This window comes from Chrysemys picta, chromosome 2 (genome assembly GCF_011386835.1).
Source record: "Chrysemys picta bellii isolate R12L10 chromosome 2, ASM1138683v2, whole genome shotgun sequence".
In the NCBI taxonomy this organism is placed as follows: Eukaryota; Metazoa; Chordata; order Testudines; family Emydidae; genus Chrysemys; species Chrysemys picta.
Genome location: NC_088792.1, coordinates 85718144 through 85739029, shown reverse-complemented (window position 1 = coordinate 85739029; position 20886 = coordinate 85718144). Strand labels below are relative to the sequence as shown.

The 20886-nt window shown below is 40.2% G+C and overlaps 1 protein-coding gene across 3 annotated transcripts in view; it reads left to right on the top strand.

Moving 5' to 3' along the window:
* The window catches only part of ULK4 (unc-51 like kinase 4), a 408217-nt gene that overhangs the window by 59186 nt on the left and 328145 nt on the right, over nt 1-20886 (top strand). For all 3 annotated transcript variants that reach the window (XM_024107953.3, XM_005278594.4, XM_065587118.1), the window contains one exon: nt 18954-19061. In XM_024107953.3, coding sequence (XP_023963721.2) covers nt 18954-19061 — 108 coding nt within the window. The remainder of the gene's footprint in view (nt 1-18953; nt 19062-20886) is intronic.

Sequence of the window (20886 nt, the reverse complement as noted above, 5' to 3'; positions counted from 1 at the left end):
AGTCTGAGTATCACTGATCCAGAGTTGTAATAGTTAATGCTAGCATAGCATTTCTGAAGGGTTATAAAACCTCATGTTTCAAGTATTAAGCCAATCTCTAAGTATTAAAGATTTGGAGGAGACCTTTATAGGGGAGCTGATTATCCCATATTTGCCTAATGTAGCGTTTCTTGCACCATTCTCTGAAGCATCTCTCAGAGAAATAACAAAGTGGATTAGATGGACCATGTGTCTGATTTGGTATGACAATTCCTGTGTTCTCTAAGTTTTGTTTTGAGGATTCGTCTGCCTTGCTAATATTTATAATGTGAAATCATACTTCCTGCCAATTTCCTTTGATTAATTGCATATTTTAATTTGTTTGGGATAAAAGTCTAATCAAAATAAAACCTAATGCATTATCACTATTGGCTTCTTATTGGCCTGCACCTAGCTACTAATCCTAAGTCTCCTATTTACTGAATTTCTGGTACACTGCTAGGTAAGCTTATATTTACTTTTAATATGATATACTTGATTTTTTTTCTGTTGTCTACTTCAGGGGCAAACTTGGTTTTAGAGTAAATGTAGGACTCAACAATTCTTAATTGTGGATTAGAGAAATAAAAGAATGTTACTTTCTCTTTTTTACATAAGTGAAGTGATGATAAAGTGCAGTACAGATGTAAAATGACCATATTTGAATTGCTTATGCATGGAAATAGCACATCTCACATCAAAGAGCACTTTAAAAAAGATACTGCCTAATTGCTTATAATGATAGAAGTGTATTTGATATCTTACCTGATGCCTTGTAGAACAATTTTCAGCCTATATATTTTTTCTGTAATCACAGATTTTTGTTTATTCTAACTAGCTCGTGTCTCTGCCAACCTTTGCTGTAATATTTTTAGTGCACCTATTGTGAGGTTTCTATTTAAAGTATAATGTGATTTTGAAGTTCTTATGAAACCTTCATATTAATTTGTTAGAAAAAAAAATGTCTATGAAAGATCATGGACATAGCAGTCACAATTGGAAGACACAACAAATTCAAATAATCAGAACTGCTCCCTGAAGTAGAAATACCATTTAAAGTTGGCTTCTCTTGCCTTTGTTAGGACTACCGACCATCCTGGGTGAAATCCTGGACCTATTAAAGTCAATTGTAGTTTTGCCATTAACTTCATCAGGGCCAGGACTTTACTTTCACCCTATGTCTTTCACATGTCCGGTAAATACAGCTTCTTGTATAAAATCCATGTACGTATGTGGATTTAGGTGTGACATGAATAATTCTACATTCTCATTTAGAATTTTAATTTCAGTAATTTTTGCAACTAATTCTGAGGTTGTAGTGCTATTGGAGAAAGTTGACAGACAGCAATGTTTTGTGGGTGGGTGTGTTTTAAGATGATAGATGTTGCCTCTTATTTAAACAAATACAGTACAACATTTTCATTTTCTATTAATAAATAGCTATTAAATAAATTGCATGTCACTTAACATATGTACAGACACGTAATTAGGTGCCTCACACAAAATACAAAATCAAATTCTGTTAAGGTCTATATTCTCTGGTTTAAAATTCTATCTTGAGCTCTTGAATGCTGAGTAGCTTTACCGTCTTACCTGGAGCAAAATGCATCATATATAATGCTGGGTGCATCACTTCAAGCTGATTACCTCTTAATGAAACTCAAGAGCAGATTTAAAAACAAACACCCCCCCCCCCCAAAAAAAACACCTCAAATTACTACACTGACATTGTACAATAATTTTGGATGTTTTTAAACCAGACGTGGGCAAACTATGGCCTGCAGGCCACATCCAACCCAGCCCCTGAGCCCCTGGCCTGGGAGCCTAGTCTTCGGCCCCTCTCCCGCTGCCCACTGGCTCTGGCCGGGTGTCGCGGCTGTGAGCTCCTGCTGCTGGTAAGGGGGGCAGGGAGCGGGGGGGTTTGGGTAAGGAAGCGGGGGTTCTGGGGAGGCAGTCAGGGAGGAGGGGGTGGTTGGATGGGGTGGAGGTTCCGGGGTGGGCGGTCAGGGGATGGGAACAGAGAGGTTTGGGAGTGATATGCATATTTTTTTGTTAGGTCCATTGCATTATTTTTTTTCTCTAAATTAAGTGACATATGAATAGTAGGGAAGAGTGATACAAACCAGTTATGTACATTAATTATATTAAACTTTTTAACCCTACAGCCCCGCAACCTATCCATTGTCAGCTGCCCAGTTTCATATGGTGTCACAGCATAGGTTGTTCTTTAAGAGAAATTTCAGAGGACAGAGAAGTGGCCTCATGAATTAGTTTTATAGAGGATTGCATGCATAAGGATCAGTGAGGAACAACGCATGGTGGCTGTGTTGATTTGGGGGCAGTTCAAGGGTGCTGGAGTTCAGCTCACCATTGAGTCCAGATATCAAAGATTGTAAGCATTTTCTGATCAGCTGACCCTCACAAAGTCTGTTTAAAAACTACATGAGGTCCACTAGAGAGCTGTCATCATTATTACCTAGACACTGTGCTGCCATGTGACTAATTTTCCTAAGTGTGGTAGTAGAAGGGCTTTTGCTGAACTGAGTTCAATTTGCCCCATCTCCTTCTTTGAATAATTAATAAGTATACATTTGTGCTCTATAGGATGTATGCATAGAATAATTTATACCTACAATAATTTGTTTTTTACATTAATCCAAATTGAGAATATTTCAGAAGTTTTCTTAGAGTTGCTAGACTTTTATTAAAAAATAAAACTCAAACTGAATATATACATGTGATTTATTTCTTTTGTTAGATTTAAACAATTGCCAAAACAAAACAAAGTTAAATAAAAACCCATACAGAAAATTCTAGGCACCTGACAATTATTCTCACAATATAATGGCCACCTTGCAGCTTTAAAAACTCATGTTAAATAACAAACTCAGCCTGGCAGCAAGATTAAACAACCATAAACATTAACGAATGAACTCAGCCAGCCAGTAAATAAAAGCAACAGAAGAGCTCCTTTCTATTGTACCATTACTGTTAGGGTTTTATGGGGAAAGCTGATGGTATTTTCCTATCAAATAAATGGCTTTTGCAACATGCCCTCAGATTTACTAAGTTTGGGGTATTTCAAATCCAAATGAAGAGCATATTCCAAAATCTTGGAGCACTCAGAGAGCACTCTGTGTACAGCCCCCTCTCCAGTATAGCAAGGGTGATGCAGCTTGAGCATCACTGCTGATCTCAGCTGTGACAGTATGGAGAGAGGCAATCTCTTTGGTAGTCACAGCCTAAGTAATTTAGGGGGCTCTCATCTTAAGATCTGATTGGAATTTGGTTCTGAATTATATTGTTGCAAATTCCCTTTCTCTTCTATGTATACTTTCCCCATGGCTTCTCAGCATCCCTTTCAGAACTGTACGGATGTATTTAAATTTTCCTGTCTGGTTTAAATCCCCATCCTCCCTCTACTGGGCCAATTTCATGTAATCTCCCATACTTTTGTCCTCAGTTGCCAGTTCTTAGTTGACCAAAGGGGTTGCTGTTCTGTTACTCACTGCTCTTCATTCGTTCTCAGTGGCAGTATACAGAGTTGTACTCTCACCGTATGTCAACCTGAGGATCATGGGACCAAGACTGGTATTTGCCCATCCACATGGCAGTCTAGGGTGCGCTCTTCTTGATATATGATATATTCCAGTGGTTTTCAACCTGTGGCCCATTTTCCCCTGGGGGTCCACAGACTGTCTTAGATTTCTAAAGGGTCTGCACCTCCATTAGGAATTTTTTTAGGGTTCTGCAAATGAAAAAGTTGAAAACCACTGTATTCTAATAAATTTAAACCAAATTTTCAAACTTGTATGCTTAGTTAGGCACCTAAATCCAGATTTAGGAAACTAGACAAAAGTGACCTGTATAACAAGGAGGCTTACGCTGTGAGCTGGGGACCCTGGGGCTAAGCCAAGCTCAGAGCAGTGAAAAAAATCACTTTAGGCAGGGAGGCCTGGGAGAGAAATGACTAATCGGGGAAGAGATAGAGACCCCAAGAGGAACTGAAAAGGCTGGATAGAAAGTGGCTCAGAGAAAACCACAGCACAAGTAAAGGAGCACACCTATCTGGTCAGTACAGGGCCCTCTGCCAGAATCCAGAGTAAAGCGTGTGATTGGATTCCCGTACTAACCCTAGGGAAGGAGGGTGAACAAGTCTATTGCAAGGGTATTGAACCCAGTGGATGGGAGAGGCTGCAGGCTAAGCCCTGAAGAAAGGCTGAGGAATAGTCCCAGTGGAGGAGGAAGGATTTTGTGTGTGTTAAATGCACTTTGGGACTTTTTAAGTTTGGACAATTAGATGATGGAACCTAAATATACGCAAGCCTTATTTATTAAAAGATGGTCTGCCCTCCAAGTTGGTATATGAAGGGACAAGGCTGGTCACCAGAATTTCCACTTTAATTCCAGGGGGCAGTTAAGCAGGTCCTGGTGGTCCTCCAGCAGCACCTAGGGAATCAACAGAAGCAGTGGGAGGTGCACTAGATCTACAGAGTGATTGCACATGTGAGACTTGAGACTTGAACCTGGCCCCGTCTAAACTTACGGGACCACCTTTAGCAATGAGCTCCTTACTATACCTCTCTTGGAAGGTGGCTTTTCTAACTGAAATCACTTCTGCCAGAAATGTGTCTGAACTATGGGGCTTGACATTGGAGCCACCATACTGTCTTCTTTAAAGGTGTACTTATGCCCTTATCTGAGTTTCCTCCCTTAAAGTAGTTTCAGATTTTCATAGCAGTCAAGCAATTTACTTACCTGTGTTTTACCTAAAACTTCACGCAAATAGGAATGAACAACGACTACACACATTGAATGTTCGTCTTAGACAAGCTCTGACATTCTACATATAGAGGACTAATCCATTTGTGGCTATAGTGGACAGGATGAAAGGTCTGCCAATCTCCTCATGGAGAATCTCATCTTGGATAACTTTGTGTATCCATCGTTGATAGGAACAGACAGGTGTTTCATCACCAAGTAAAGGGTACGGTGCCAAAAGTGAAATCTCTACAAACTGTGTGGAAACTTTTTAAAGACACCATAATAGAGGCTCAACTTTAAATGTATACAATACCCCAAATTAAAAAACATGGTAAGAGATCCAAAAAAGAGCCCCCATGGCTAAACAACAAAGTAAAAGAAGCAATGAGAGGCAAAAAGGCATCCTTTAAAAAGTGGAAGTTAAATAGTATTGAGGAAAATAGAAAGGAGCATAAACACTGGCAAATGAAGTGTAAACATACAATTAGGAAGGTCAAAAAATAATTTGAGGAACAGTTAGCCCAAGATTCAAAAAAATATTTTTTTTTAAGTACATCCAAAGCAGGAAGCCTGCTAAACAACCAGTGGGGCCACTGGACGATTGAGGTGCTAAAGGAGCACTCAAGGACGATAAGGCCATTGTGGAGAAACTAAATGAATTCTTTGCATCGGTCTTCACGGCTGAGGATGTGAGGGATATTCCCAAACCTGAGTCGTTCTTTTTAGGTGACAGATCTGAGGAACTGTCCCGGGTTAAGGTGTCATTAGAGGAGGTTTTGGAACAAACTGATAAATTAAACAGTAATAAGTTACCAGGACCAGATGGTATTCATCCAAGAGTTCTGAACTCCACTGTTAAATTGCAGAAGTACTAACTGTAGTCTGTAACCTATCATTTAAATCAGCTTCTGTACCAGATGACTGGAGGATAGCTAATGTGATGCCAATTTTTAAAAAGGGCTCCAGAGGTGATCCTAGCAATTACAGGCCTGTAAGCCTGACTTCAGTACCAGAACAATATTGTCAGACATATAGATGAACATAACTTGTTGGGGAAGAGTCAACATGGTTTTTAGCAAAGGAAAATCATGCCTCACAAATCTACTAGAATTCTTTGAGGGGGTCGACAAGCATGTGGACCAAGAGGATCCAGTGGATATAGTGTACTTAGATTTTTAGAAAGCCTTTGACAAGATCCCTCACCAAAGGCTCTTGCACAAAGTAAGCTGCCACGGGATAAGAGGGAAGTTGCTCTCATGGATTGGTTAAAAGATAGGAAACAAAGGGTAGGTATAAATGGTCTATTTTCAGAATGGAGAGAAGTAAATAGTGGTGTCCCCCAGCGGTCTGTTCTGGGACCAGTCCTATTTAACATTCATAAATTATCTGGAAAAAGGGGTAAACAGTGAGGTGGCAAAATTTGCAGATGATACAAAATTGCTAAAGATAGTTAAGACCCAGGCAGACTGCGAAGAGGTACAAAAGGATCTCTCAAAACTGGGTGACTCGGCAACAAAATGGCAAATGAAATTTAATGTTGATAAATGCAAATTAATGCACATTGGAAAACATAATCCCAACTATACATCTAAAGATGGGGTCTAAAGTAGATGTTACCACTCAAGAAAGAGATCTTTGAGTCATTGTGGATAGTTCTCTGAAAACATCCACTCAATATGCAGCGGCAATCAAAAAAGCAAACAGAGTGCTGGGAATAATTAAGAAAGGGATAGATAGGACATAAAATATCATGTTGCCTCTATATAAATCCATGGTACACCCATATCTTGAATTCTGTGTGCAGATGTGGTCGCCCCATCTCAAAAAAGATATATTGGAATTGGAAAATGTTCAGAAAAGGGCAACAAAAATGATTAGGGGTATGGAATGGCTTCCATATGAGGAGAGATTAATAAGACTGGGACTTTTCAGCTTGGAAAAGAGATGGTTAATGGAAGATATGATAGAGGTCTATAAAATGATGACTGGTGTAGAGAAAGTAGACAAGGAAGTGTTGTTTACTACTTCTCGTAACACAAGAGCTAGGGGTCACCAAATGAAATTAATAGGCAGCAGGTTTAAAACAAATAAAAGGAAGTATTTTTTCACACAATGCACAGTCAACCTGTGGAACTCCTTGCCAGAGGATGTTGTGAAGGCCAAGTCCATAACAGGGTTCAAAAAAGAACTAGTAAATTCATGGAGGATAGGTCCATCAATGGCTATTAGCCAGGATGGGCAGGAATAGTGTCCCTATCCTTTATTTTCCAGAAGCTGGGAATGAGAGATAGGGGGTGGCTCACTTGATGATTACTTGTTCTGTTCATTCCCTCTGGGGCACATGGCACTGGCCACTGTTGAAAGACAGGATACTGGGCTAGATAGACCCTTGGTCTGATCCAGTAGGGCCATTCTTATGTTCTTAAGTAACCTGACTGCTCATTCCATGCATTCACAAGCATCCTCAGCAGCGCTCTTAGCTCAGATTGCTATCCAGAAGCATTGAGTACATTAGCTTTTTCCACCTCCTCTGTCACTAGGTTGCCTCCCTCATTCAGTAAGGGGCCCACACTTTCCTTGACTTTCTTCTTGTTGCTAACATACTTGAAGAAACCCTTCTTGTTACGCTTAACATCTCTTGCTAGCTGCAACTCCAAGTGTGATTTGGCCTTCCTGATTTCACTCCTGCATGCCTAAGCAATATTTTTATACTCCTCCCTTGTCATTTGTCCAATCTTGCACTTCTTGTAAGCTTCTTTTTTGCATTTAAGATCAGCAAGGATTTCACTGTTAAGCCAAGCTGGTTGCCTGCCATATTTACTATTCTTTCCACACATCGGGATGGTTTTTTCCTGCAACCTCAATAAGGTTAAAATACAGCCAGCTTTCCTGGACTCCTTTCCCCCTCATGTTATTCTCCCAGAGGATCCTGCCCATCAGTTCCCTGAGGGAGTCAAAGTCTGCTTTTCTGAAATCCAGGGTCCGTATTCTGCTGCTCTCCTTTCTTCCTTGGGTCAGGATCCTGAACTTGACTATCCCCCTTTTGCCTTTATTATTTTTAAGCTATTTTTAGGCAGTAGTGAGCTTTTATTTGTTCCAAGCTGCCTTCCTTGTTCCGGGTTCAGGGTTTATGCCATGTCATGGCTATAGCCACCTGGAGCCTCTGCTGCAGCAGTTGCTTGCTGAACTCCTCTTCCCCCTTTCAGGCATGGCAGAGCAGTCTCACAAGCACTGGGCAAAGTCCGAAAGGTGCTCTATATATCAGGGAGCTTTCCGAGGCTCAGCAGAGAGTGAATTATGCCTAGCCATTTCCCAGCCAGATGACCCCAGTGCTGTTAAGGCATGGGCTCTGAGAAAGATAGATAGATTGGGGCTCTTACCCCCAAGTAGCCATGACTTCACCACAGAAAAACCTGAGCTCAGAGAGAGCAGCCTGTTCAGCAGAGATGAAACAGTTTTCAATATTGTTGCCAGCCCAGGGAGTCCAGCCAAAGCTAGTTTTTATCCAGGACATCTTGGCGTACTTGTTACACTTTCAGACTTCTGGTCTTGCACTTAGTTTGTTGGGAGTCCACCTGATGGTTATTTTGGAATTTCATCCTTTTAGGCCTGTAGTATTCCTCTTCCACGAGTTTTTAGGCAAAGTTTGTGGTGGGGTGTATCCTTAGTGAGGGCTAACAATGAAGAGCAACTAATACTAATAGGTAATTGTGGCGGGGTGATGACTCACCGGCACGGTGCCTCTTGCTGGTCATCCAGGGAATTAGCTCTTTCTAGCCTGGAGCGCCCTCTGCCGGCTGATGGCTCGCCTGCCGCTGGCCCCTGTGTCCCTTGTGGACCCGGTGCCCTTTGCCCTGGGGTTCTGCCCCAGCAGTAACCCCAAACCTGGGTCTCCCCTCCTTGGGGAACCCCCAACCCCCTATCTTCCCCTTGCCTCAGTGGCTACTGCCCATCTCCATTTAGTCCCCGTTCCCTGGGGCAGACTGCAGTCTATAAACCACTCATCATCGGCAAGGGGGGTTGGACCAGCTGCCTCTGGCTGTCTCTGGGCTGCCCCTCTACAGCCCCAGTACCCTTTGTGGGCCCTTAACTTGGCCTGCAGCCTGGGGTTTTGCTAGGCTGGAGCTTCCCAACTTCCTCTGCCCTTCCCCAGCACTGCTTCACCTCAGGTACCCTTCTCAACTTCCCAGGCAGCCTGGTCCTTCTCTCTTAGGTAGCTAGAGAGGGCGTGTGTCTTTCTTCTGGCCCACAGCCCTCTTATAAGGGCCAGCTGGGCCCTGATTAAGCTGACCACAGCTGTGGCTGCTTTCCCCGCTGCAGCCCTCTCCAGGGCTGCTTTATCTCCTTCAGGAAGGAGCAGGGTGACCACCCCATTACAGTAATATTTTCATCTCTAACAAAGATTCTTGCCTGGGTATTTATATAATGGGAACTCATTAAACCTCTCTCTCTGCCATGTGTTCTGATGTCTGCATGTTACTGCAACTTCATAATCCTACCCTGCCATCTATGCCACCAGAAAGAAGCAAATCTACTCAGGGTCTTAAAGTTTCACTCCTATGCAATGTGCCAAGACTGTTCTTTGAGGCAATCCAGACTTCCTCATGTGGTGAAAGCATTATGTAGAAAGAGTGGGATGAACAGAGGTACCATCACACTTTCCTATAGGTCTTAAGATCTTGCTGCATTGTGTAGCTGACAAAAGCTGCAATTGTAGCATCTATTTACTAACATCGTTGTTTCATATGCACTTGGCGCCCTAGAGATTTCTTCTTTCTTATCTTTCTTGAGGGATTTAGTTCAATAGGGAAATCTTCCTCTGCTATTTAAATATTCATTATTAATATTACAGAGGTCAGCCTACAGCATTAAAAAAAACCTCAAATTTGATAGATATCTCCAGTTTACAGTTTTAAATGGACTATAGTCTAGGACTGACCTTAATGTTTTTTTTTAAAAAGAATCACGAGCCTCTATCACAAATTGATGCAACAGAAAATACTGTTCCACCTCTATTTGTTTCATCAGAATGTGTAAGACGATGCTTGCTGATGCTACGAGAATTCAGAAGTCATGCTAATTACATATGCTATGAAGATGATCTGTTGCTAAAGGATTCTGCTGGGAGGTGTGTTCCAGGATTTCTTTCATCCTCCAATAAAGTTCCTACTCGTTCTGCAGCAATTCATATGGGGGCAATTCCTAAGGCCTGGGCTACACTAGCGGGTGGGGAGGGGGTTTGAACTAAGATGCGCAACTTCAGCTACGCTGTTCGTGTAGCTGAAGTTAAAGTATCTTAGTTCGACTTACCTGGCTGTCCTCATGGCGGTGAGTCGACTGCCGCAGCTTGTCCGTCGACTACACTTACTCCTCCTGCCGAGATGGAGTACGGGCGTTGATTCGGGGATCGATTTATCACATCCAGACGAGATGCGATAAATCAATCCCCGATACATTGAACACTACCTACCGATCCGGCGGATGGTATAGACATACCCTAAGTCTCTGGATTTTATTGACTACTAAGGACATTGGCTTCTTTGGGCCTCCCTTGTGGCTAAAAAAACTAATGCTGCAGAGATGAAGTACCAGTTTTCTCTGCATTTTGTGATATTGATGCCTTGGAAATGGTGGCATGCTTAATAAGACTTAATAGACTCAAACTACTTGAAAACAAATGGCTTTTATTCGTTGACATGAAAGATCTTTACTTTGTTGGTGTTCAGCTTGAATCCTTTTATCACGCTTCGAATTTAAATGCTGTTCATTGCCTTGAACACCCACTGGACCACTCCTCCTCCTCTTCACTTCTAGCTTTCTGCCCATCTTTCCTTTCACAATCAGTTTCTCAGAACGTGCAAAAATTAGTTATACAGCATAGTTGATTCAACTTTATTCATTGGATTTCACTGTTAATTCAAGACCAGTTCTGAACCATGACACATCCTTAGACTTTTTTGCAAAGCTGTAGTACTTTTGGAGAAAAAGTTTAAAATATGGTTTGTTTCTGACTGCTACAAGACAGAAATCTCTCTTTAATTCTATCAGGACATTACTGTATTGTAACCAGTTTCCTAGTATGGTACAAATTACACTGCAAATGGGACATTTAGGTGCTGATCATACATTTGACGAGCAGTTGTACTTTAAGTTTTTGAGTAGACAGACCTTTTTAAAAAAAAATCTTGTTCCTTGCTTTTAATGTGTGTTGCTTCAAATACCAATTTATCTTGTAGAACTGGTCAAACTCTGTTACTAACAAAATGCATGACAAATTTTGGCCTTTTGTGTCTGTGAATTGTGATCAAAACAATCCTATATTCAGAAATATTCAATTTATTATTTATTTCTATTGCTGTAGTGTCTAGCAGTTTATGTAAGCAAACTTCAGCCTGTGGATTCTTCAAAACTTTTCACTGCCTAGTATTTGCTATTTAGTACATGTAGCGTATGATTGATCAGCTAAGCCATATAGTATTGTTTCTGCTAGGATGGTGTTACTATTTTTAAGTAGGAGAATAAACACTAGTGAATAAGGATAAGCTCCAAAGGCCATTTAAGTCAACAGTAAGGCTTCAGTTCATTTCAGTGTACTTTGTACCTGGCATAAGAACGGCCATACTGGGTCAGACCAAAGGTCCACCTAGCCCAGTATCCTGTGTTCCGACAGTGGCCAATGCCAGGTGCCTCAGAAGGAATGAACTGAACAGGTAATCATCAAGTGATCCATTCCCTGTCGTCCATTCCCAGCTTCTGGCAAGCAGAGGCTAGGGACACCATCCCTGCCCATCCTGGCTAATAGCCATTGATGGACTTATCCTCCATGAATTTATCTAGTTCTTTTTTGAACCCTGTTATGGTCTTGGCCTTCACAACATCCTCTGGCAAGGAGTTCCACAGGTTCACTATGCATTGTGTGAAGAAATACTTCCTTTTGTTTTAAACCTGCTGCCTATTCATTTCATTTGGTGCCCCCTAGTTCTTTTGTTATGAGAAGGAGTAAATAACACTTCCTTATTAATTTTCTCCACACCAGTCATGATTTTATAGACCTCTATCATACCCCCCCCTTAGTCATTTCTTTTTTCCATGCTGAAAAGTCCCAGTCTTATTAATCTCTTCTCATGTGGAAGCCGTTCCAAACCCCTAATCATTTTTGTTGCCCTTTTCTGAACCTTTTCCAATTCCAATATATCTTTTTTGAGATGGGGCGACCACATGTGCACAAAGTATTCAAGATGTGGGCATACCATGGATTTATATAGAGGCAATATGATAGTTTCTGTCTTCTTATCTATCCTTTTCTTAGTGATTCCCAACGTTCTGTTTGCTTTTTTGACTGCCACTGCACATTGGATATTTTCAGAGAGCTATCCACAATGACTCCCAAGATCTCATTCTTGAGTGGTAACAACTAATTTATTCATTTTAGATGTATAGTGGGGATTATATTTTCCAACGTGCATTACTTTGCATTTGTCAACATTGAATTTCATCTGCCATTTTGTCGCCCAGTCACCCAGTTTTGAGAGATCCTTTTGTACCTCTTCACAGTCTGCCCAGAATTTATTTTGAGTAGTTTTGTAACATCTGCAAATTTTGCCACCTCCCTGTTTACCCCCTTTTCCAGATCATTTATGAATATGTTGAATTAGGACTGGTCCAAGTACAGACCCCTAGGGGACACCATTATTTACCTCTCTCCATTCTGAAAACTGACCATTTATTCCTATTGTGACAAAGTTCCTTCTCTATCTTGGTGGGTCCTGCGCTTATTGGCGGATTTTCTTGCCTCAGAGATTCACCATGTGGGTTGGGGAACAGCCCAGAGACCTTCCCCTCTGGAAGAACCCACAGTCCAGGTCAATTGGGAGGTTTGGGGGGAACCCGGGCCCGCCCTCTACTCTGGGTTCCAGCCCAGGGCCCTGTGGACTGCAGCTGTCTATAGTGCCTCCTGTAACAGCGGCATGGCAGCTACAACTCCCTGGGCTACTTCCCCATGGCCTCCTCCAAACACCTTCCTTATTCTCACCACAAGACCTTCCTCCTGGTGTCTGATAACGCTTGTGCTCCTCAGTCCTCCAGCAGCACACCCTCTCAGCTCCTTGCGCCTCTTGCTTCCCAGCTCCCCACACTCACTCCACAAAATGAAGTGAGCTCCTTTTAAAACCCAGGTGCCCTGATTAGCCTGCCTTAATTGATTCTAGCAGCTTCTTTTCAATTGGCTCCAGGTGTCCTAATTAGCCTGCCTGCCTTAACTGGGTCTAGCAGGTTCCTGATTACTCTAGTGCAACCCCTTCTCTGGTCACTCAGGGAACAGAAAACTACTCATCCAGTGACCAGTATATTTGCCCTCTACTAGACTCCTGTACCCCACTGGTCTGGGTCTGTCACACTACCCTTTGGTAACTGTTTCCTATCTTTTAACCAATCTATAAGAGGACCTTCCCTGTTATCCCATGACCGCTTACTTTGCTTAATAGCCTTTGGTGAGGGACCTTGTCAAAGGCATTCTGAAAACTTAGTCACTATATCCACTGGATCCCCCTTGTCCACATGCTTGTTGACCTCCTCAAAGAATTCTAGTCAATTGGTGAGGCATGATTTCCCTTTCTAAAAACCATGTTGACTCTTCCCCAACAAGTTATGTTCATCTATGTGTCTGACAATTTTGTTCTTTACTATAGTTTCAACTAGTTTGCTTGGTACTGAAATCAAGCTTACTGGCCCGTAATTCCCAGGATCACCTCTGGAGCCCTTTTTAAACACATGGAGATATACCTATCTCATAGAACTGGAAGGGACCTTGAAAGATCATTGAGTCCAGCCCCCTGCCTTCACTAGCAGGACCAAGTACTGATTTTTGCCCCCGATCCCTAAGTGGCCTCCTTAAGGATTGAACTCACAACTCTGGATTTAGCAGGCCAATGCTCAAACCACTGAGCTATCCCTCCCCCCCCCTTAAAAATGGGTGTCACATTAGCTATCCTCCAGGCATTTGGTACAGAAGCTGATTTAAATGATAGGTTACAGACTACAGTGAGTAGTTCTGCAATTTCACATTTGAGTTCCTTCAGAACTCTTGGGTGAATACCATCTAGTCCTGGTGACTTATTGCTGTTTAGTTTATCAATTTGTTCCAAAAGTTCCTCTAACGACACCTCAATCTGGGACAGCTCCTCAGATTTGTCACCTAAAAAGAATGTCTCAGATTTGGCAATCTCCCTCACATCCTCAACTGTGAAGACTGATGCAGAGAATTCATTTAGTTTCTTTGCAATGGCCTTATCGTCCTTGAGTGCTCCTTTAGCATCTCGATCGTGCACTGGCCCCACTGGTTGTTTAGCAGGCTTCCTGCTTCTGATGTACTTAAAAAAATAAAAATAAAAAATTGCTAGTACTTTTTGAGTCTTTGGCTAGCTGTTCTTCAAATTCTTTTTTGACCTTCCTAATTATATTTTTACACTTAATTTGCCAGAGTTTATGCTCCTTTCTATTTTCCTCACTAGGACTTACTTCCACCTTTTTAAAGGATGCCTTTTTGCCTCTCACCGCTTCTTTTACTTTGTTTAGCCACTGTGGCTCTTTTTTGGTTCTTACTGTGTTATTTAATTTGGAGTATACATTTAAGTCGAATCTCTATTACGGTGTTTTTAAAAAAGTTTCCATGCAGCTTGCAGGGATTTTACTTTTACTGCTGTATCTTTTAATTTCTGTTTAACTAACCTCCTCATTTTTGTGTAGTCCCCCTTTCTGAAATTAAATGCTACAGTGTTGGGCAGCTGTGGTGTTTTCCCTGCCACAGGGATGTTAAATTTAATTATGGTCATTGTTACAAAGTAGTCCAGCTATATTCACCTCTTAGACCTGGTCCTGTGCTCCACGAATGACTAAGGCTGGGTCTACACTACCCGCCTGAATCGGCGGGTAGAAATCGACCTCTCAGGGATCGATTTATCGCGTCCCATTGGGACGCGACAATCGATCCCCGAATCGACGCTCTTACTCCACCAGCGGAGGTGGGAGTAAGCGCCGTTGACGGGAAGCCGCAGAGGTAGATTTTGCCACCGTCCCTACAGCGGGGTAAGTCGGCTGCGATACGTCGAATTCAGGTACGCTATTCGCGTAGCTGAATTTGCGTATCTTAAATCGACCCCCCCCTGTAGTGTAGATGTAGCCTAAATCAAGAATTGCCTCTCCTCTCGTGGGTTCCAGGACTAGCTGCTCCATGAAGCAGTCATTTAAGGTATCTAGAAACGTTATCTTGGCCTTAATGAATGGCCTTATTGAATTTTCAGACAGATAATAATTTGTGCTGAAATCATTTTTAAGAATACAGCGATATCATCCAGATACACAAATAACACATAATTCTAATGAACTTGCCATATTTTTGGAGAAGATATTTCCAAGTCTTTATAATGTTCAACCAATGATAGCACTATCACCTTTTCCCCACTTATGCAAATCGGTATTTTAGGATATTCTAAGAAACACCATTATCTTTCTTTGTAACAGAGTGTATGTGCTTTTTCATATGTACTTTTAAAAATGTTATAATAGGGATAGTTATTTTTCTGTTTAGTGCTAATACTGTATATAACCTACTTTTGCAGCCAAGGGAGAGTACTCTGTTCAAAGGAAAGTGAAGTTGTTTTGTTATTATCAGCACACATAACATGATGTGTGTCTACTTACAAGACACTGAGCTCTACAGCAATTTCTATTATGCTGGAGGCATAGGCAGTTTTATCTCTGTAAGGGTCTGCAGCATTACAAATGTGTTTTAATTCCCACTAATGCTTACTGACACCTCATACCAATGGATTAAAAATGGAGAAACGTTGTAAATCTCTGCCACCTACTTCATAAGGTATAAAATAGCTCTTGTTTGTGAACAAACTATAATACTGGCTTCTGAACTGCAGAGAAACTTCTAGATGCCTGAATTGGGATGAAAATATCCAAGGAATAACATATTGAATCGACATATTATTTTGTCATACGTATAGCTAATGGCTGTCTCTCCAGATATAAATCTTGTATATTTGCTCTTTTTTATTGTAACTATATCTATTATGTCCATCCAACTTGACAGCTAGTATAAAATGTCTAACTGATGTGTTACATTTAAAATGCCTTTTCAAGATGCTGTGGGACTTACAGTTCATTACTAATTGCTCAATAGGGAAAATGTAGGCTGATAGAAAAAATAGCCAGAGTGGGGAGAGATGACATATTGTCGATAATTAATATAAATTGACTTTTTATTATGCAGTTTTTTTCCAAGTAATAAAATACGACTACACTTTTTATTTATTTATTGCTTAAGTTATTGCCCTTTAACCTTGAACAAAAAGTCTGTGGCCCAAATTTTGTACTTTTATATTTGGCCCTAAAGCACAGTTAATTTACACCTGTAATCTATCCTATATTATTTCTGTCAGGAGTAAAAGTAATATTTGTGTTTGTGGGAGAATTAAGAGATTAGTTAGGGCCCATTTTTTGTCAAGGCACATTTCTAGACCAGGATTCCTGAGCCCTAGGCTCTGACCCACATCTCTCTAGTTGCAGGTGACCTGAGAAGGGCCTCTCCATGGATTTGGGGAGGAACCAAGATACCTCTCTGATTCAATGGGCCACATCATTTTAGGTGTGCGTGTTTTGTCTATAGCTAGGGAGAACTTGGTTCCTTGAATGTGTTCAGCAAGGAGAGGAAAATCATAGACTAATTTATAAAGTGTTCACCATTAAAAAGTCAGTATTTGATAACGTTTACCACTGAGTGTATTTCAGAGGCCAGAATTTTCCTCTATACTTAGCTTAAGAAATTTGTGATAATGGTTGGTAAATGCTAACTTTTCAGTGTTGTCCACTACTGTTTTTTCCTTAGTATCCCATATTGTGTGTGTTTGGATTAGTACTAGTGGTATAAAAGCCACATTCAGGATAAGGCTCTCATTGGGTTAGGTACTATAGAAATACATAGGATGACACTGTTCTTGTCTTGAAAGGCTTGTAGTCTAATTTTAAGGGAAGGTACAACAAGGCTGCCAATATCACAGTTATTATTCAGTTCAGAACCACTGAACAAAAACTGTACTGTTTTTCTCTCTCAAACTGTTCCATATTGTATATCAGAAGTTTTAAAATCCATTATTTTTGTTTTTTAAATTAAAACATAAGATAAAAGACAATAGTGATACAAGCAGAAGCAAGTGGGATTAGGGATATGGAACAGCTTCCATATGTGGAGAAAGAGAGAGACTGGGACTGTTCAGCTTGGAAAAGAGATGACTAAGAGGGGATATGATAGAGGTTTATAAAATTTTGACTGGTGTGGAGAAGGTGAATAAGGAAGTGTTTTTTACTTCTTCACATTACACAAGAACTAGGAGTCATCCAATTAAATTAATAGGCAGCAGGTTTAAAACAAACAAAAGGAAGTATTTCTCCACACAATGCATAGTCAACCTGTGGAACTCATTGCCAGGGGATGTTGTGAAGGCCTATAAGGGTAACAGGGTTCAAAAAAGAACTAGATAAGTTCATGGAGGGTAGGTTCATCAATGGCTATTAGCCAGGATGGTCAGGGATGCAACTCCATGTTCTGAGTGTCCTTAGCTTCTGTGTTCCACAAGCTGGGAGTGGACGAAAGGGGGTGATTGCCTGTTCTGTTCATTCCCTTTGAATCACTTGGCATTGATCACTGTCAGAAGACAGGATACTGGGCTGCATGGACCATTGCTCTGACAAGTATGTCTGGTCTTTTGTATCTTGCTTCATGTTTTTCTGTCAGAGTGCTTTCTTGTGATCTTGTGTATATAATTGGTTATAATAGTACTCTTAATATTTAATTAATTAGTAGTAGATAGTTAAGTAGCATTTAGCTTGAATAATGCACTCATCAGGTTTTAAACACTGTCATGTGGGATGCGATCCCTAATATTGACCCCACGCTTGATGTTCATTGTGCCTTGGAGAAGGGCACATTAAAGACAAGTGCTCTGTCTGTAAGTCTCTCTAGTTTGTCTTTTGTACGTGAGACCTAGATCCATCTCAGTTAAGAAATGTGTCTGGTCTCTCAGTTTCTGAGTGACCCTTCTCTTTACTACTTGTATGTTAAAAAGGTGGCACATCAAACTCCATGGGTTAGAGCACTCTTTACCCATAAAATTAGATGAGAATTGAACAATGAAAAGAATATTACCAGTACATTATTTGTTTAGTTTTTATTTGATTGGTCAGATATGAACAGTCTTCATTGGATAGACTTTTACTTTTCCCATCAGGTACTGAAAACAAAGTAGACACCCAAGATCTTGGAATTAATGACTGTCTGACACTTGTCTTGGGAGATACAATTTTTTTTTTATGAAAAAAATAAAAATACTGCTTAACAAGTCTGCAACCAGTTGTTCCCCAGCAAAAAGGCATAAATTAAATATAGGAACTTTCTCCTCAGACTGACAAGAGGTACTTCTGTTTTTTAAAGGGGAATGGAAGAGGAAGTGTTTACAGATGGAAGAGTGAAATAGTGCACAGTATATTTGTCATGTCAAAGGTGGTGATAATGCATTCATTTCTATAGTCTTGTTTTCAAATTGCTGTTGAGCCTTGTATTTATTTTTGTACATTTTAAAATATCATGGAGGTAAGCATGCAGTAGGAAGCCCTATTATTTATATGAAATATTAAATACTATTCCTGCCGGTGTGTATCAAGATTTGTAGCTGGTAATGTTTTATTGATCCTCTGAAAAGGGTAGTACAAGCAGTAATAATAATAATATATTTTACAGTAGTCATGAAAAAGCTGATATTTTCAAGTGTTAACACACCATGGTATGTGTGATACCACAATTACCGCTTATATAAAGTACATAAAAATAACCCAGCATCTCAGGTACATAGCATGCAGTAACTTTTGGAAACAATTGACTTCAAGGATCACTACTGTCTATAGTATAGGCAATACCTCTCAGTTGTTTCACATTGTAGTTTAAAAATTTCTTCCTGTTCTTCTTTACCTCATTCTATGTGCATGAAAGTTCTGCCTGAGTGAGGACTACAGAAGTAGAATGGGTCTCGGGCACATCTCAGCTGGTTTTCAGTGTAAGTTTTGTCTGAGACAAGGTTGCCAATTAAGGCCTATCATATCTTATATTTTAGGCAGTCATGCTCCTAACTGAAGTGATCAGGGAAAACTTCAGGAACAGCAAATTGAAACAATGCCTTTTACCCGCCCTTGGGGAGGTGCTTTTCCTGATAGCTAGTCAGGTAAGTCTGTAAGATAATCTTTGCAAATCTTTTTAATGTTTCAAATCCTTTTCAGATGTAAGGTAAACATCCGATGTGGGTATTCTTAGCATTTGTTACCCTCAAGTGCATGCCTTATTAATGTTTAATATGTTCAAGTGCTGTGACATTAAAAGTACAGGGGATTTGCAAGTCTTGTAAAATCCCACACAGTTGTATCTGCTTTCTCTCGCTCTCTTTCATTACTGCCATTAAGAGAAGGAAATGCCTGAAGCTCATGTTTGAAATAAAATGTAACTTTTAAAGGGACCATGGAATTATTTGGTTGCCATTTTATAACCCCCCTCTACTTTGTGAATCTCCAGGACAGATCATAGAAGTTTTAACCTCTTTGTTTAAATTTCTTACACTCTTTCACTGTAGTTTTTTTTATCATTTTTTCTCAGTTATCCCAGTTTACACTTCTCAATGTAATTCTGTTATTTCTAAAAATGTTCGTTTGTGCTTGCTGAAAGAGGCATTTTAAAACTGAAATGAAGCCTTTAATGCTTCTAATTCATGTGATGGTATTTCCCCCTTGGAAGGAGGCAATCCAGAATGATCGTAGCAGGATTGAAATGTTTTCATGTAACAGTGGGCAGTTCCTGTAGTCTCATTAAACTGTCTTGCTTTTTTTTACTGGGTCACTGGTGCTGTATGCACAGTAGAAAATAGCTCTTAGAAGTTATCCCTACATTTTCAAAGCAGTGGATGGGGATTTACTTTAAAAAAATAAAAAGTCCAAAACCAACCTCATAAATTATTGAAAGCTTTTTCCAACTGTTAAAAGCTTCTTCCACAATCACTGATTTCCCTCCATACTTACAACTCTATTCTCATATGATTCCTTCCACACCCACAAAGAAGGTCATAAAACCAATGGGCCTTTCTGTGTGACCTGAATGTGAGTGAATTTGGACACTGGTTCACTGGTTAACTGATGCAATATTCCCTTGCCTGCATTTCAGTGGTGATATACATAGATCAGTGTTGCCCTGCATCTGGCATGTTAAACAGCAAATAAGTACTTAACTGAAATTTTATTGCACAAAAATCAAGAAATACAAAGTTAAGTATATTATGGTCCTCTGTCTCAATGCACAGGTAAGGTACAGTATAATACAGACAGCAGTGTAGCATTTTGCCTTTGCTGCCCCAGCATTGTTTTTCAAAACTTATCAGGATGGAGACAATCTTTAAGTTTGAATGGGTAGTTCACTTACTTTGTCCTCTGCTGAGACACTCAATATAGGTTCCAATTGTAACAGTGGTTTTTTTTTTTTATGTGAACAGCTGTCCTCTAGGAACTGGACTGAGACTAAGTAATTTCAAATGGCAAATTTTGATGATTACTGACATAGGCTGTATTTGGACCATTGAACTGGCAACAAAAGGAACAATGTTCTGCACCAGCCATTACCTGGAGTAGCATTTTCAAGACAATGGTAGCTTTTGTAGAAAGAGAAATACTATTAATAGTAATAACAGAAGATAGCATTTTTTTTCTAAACCCCCACGTGCATTTTTTCTTCTTTTCTAAAGAATAAAAACAGAATTTTAATTATTAAATGTAGATCACTTCAGATTAAAAAGATATTAAAGGATATTGCATGAAAGGATATTGCATGTTATACTTTGTGTCCCTTGAGGCATATGCATTAACTACATTATCTAAACGTTTTGAATATTACTATATTAATTTCATAAGGGCACAAGACCAGAATGAGGATCTAAAGTGAATATGAGCATTGGTTAACTCCAGTTACAATTAGTAATTTCTCTTACACACAAAAGTATTCACATTGTA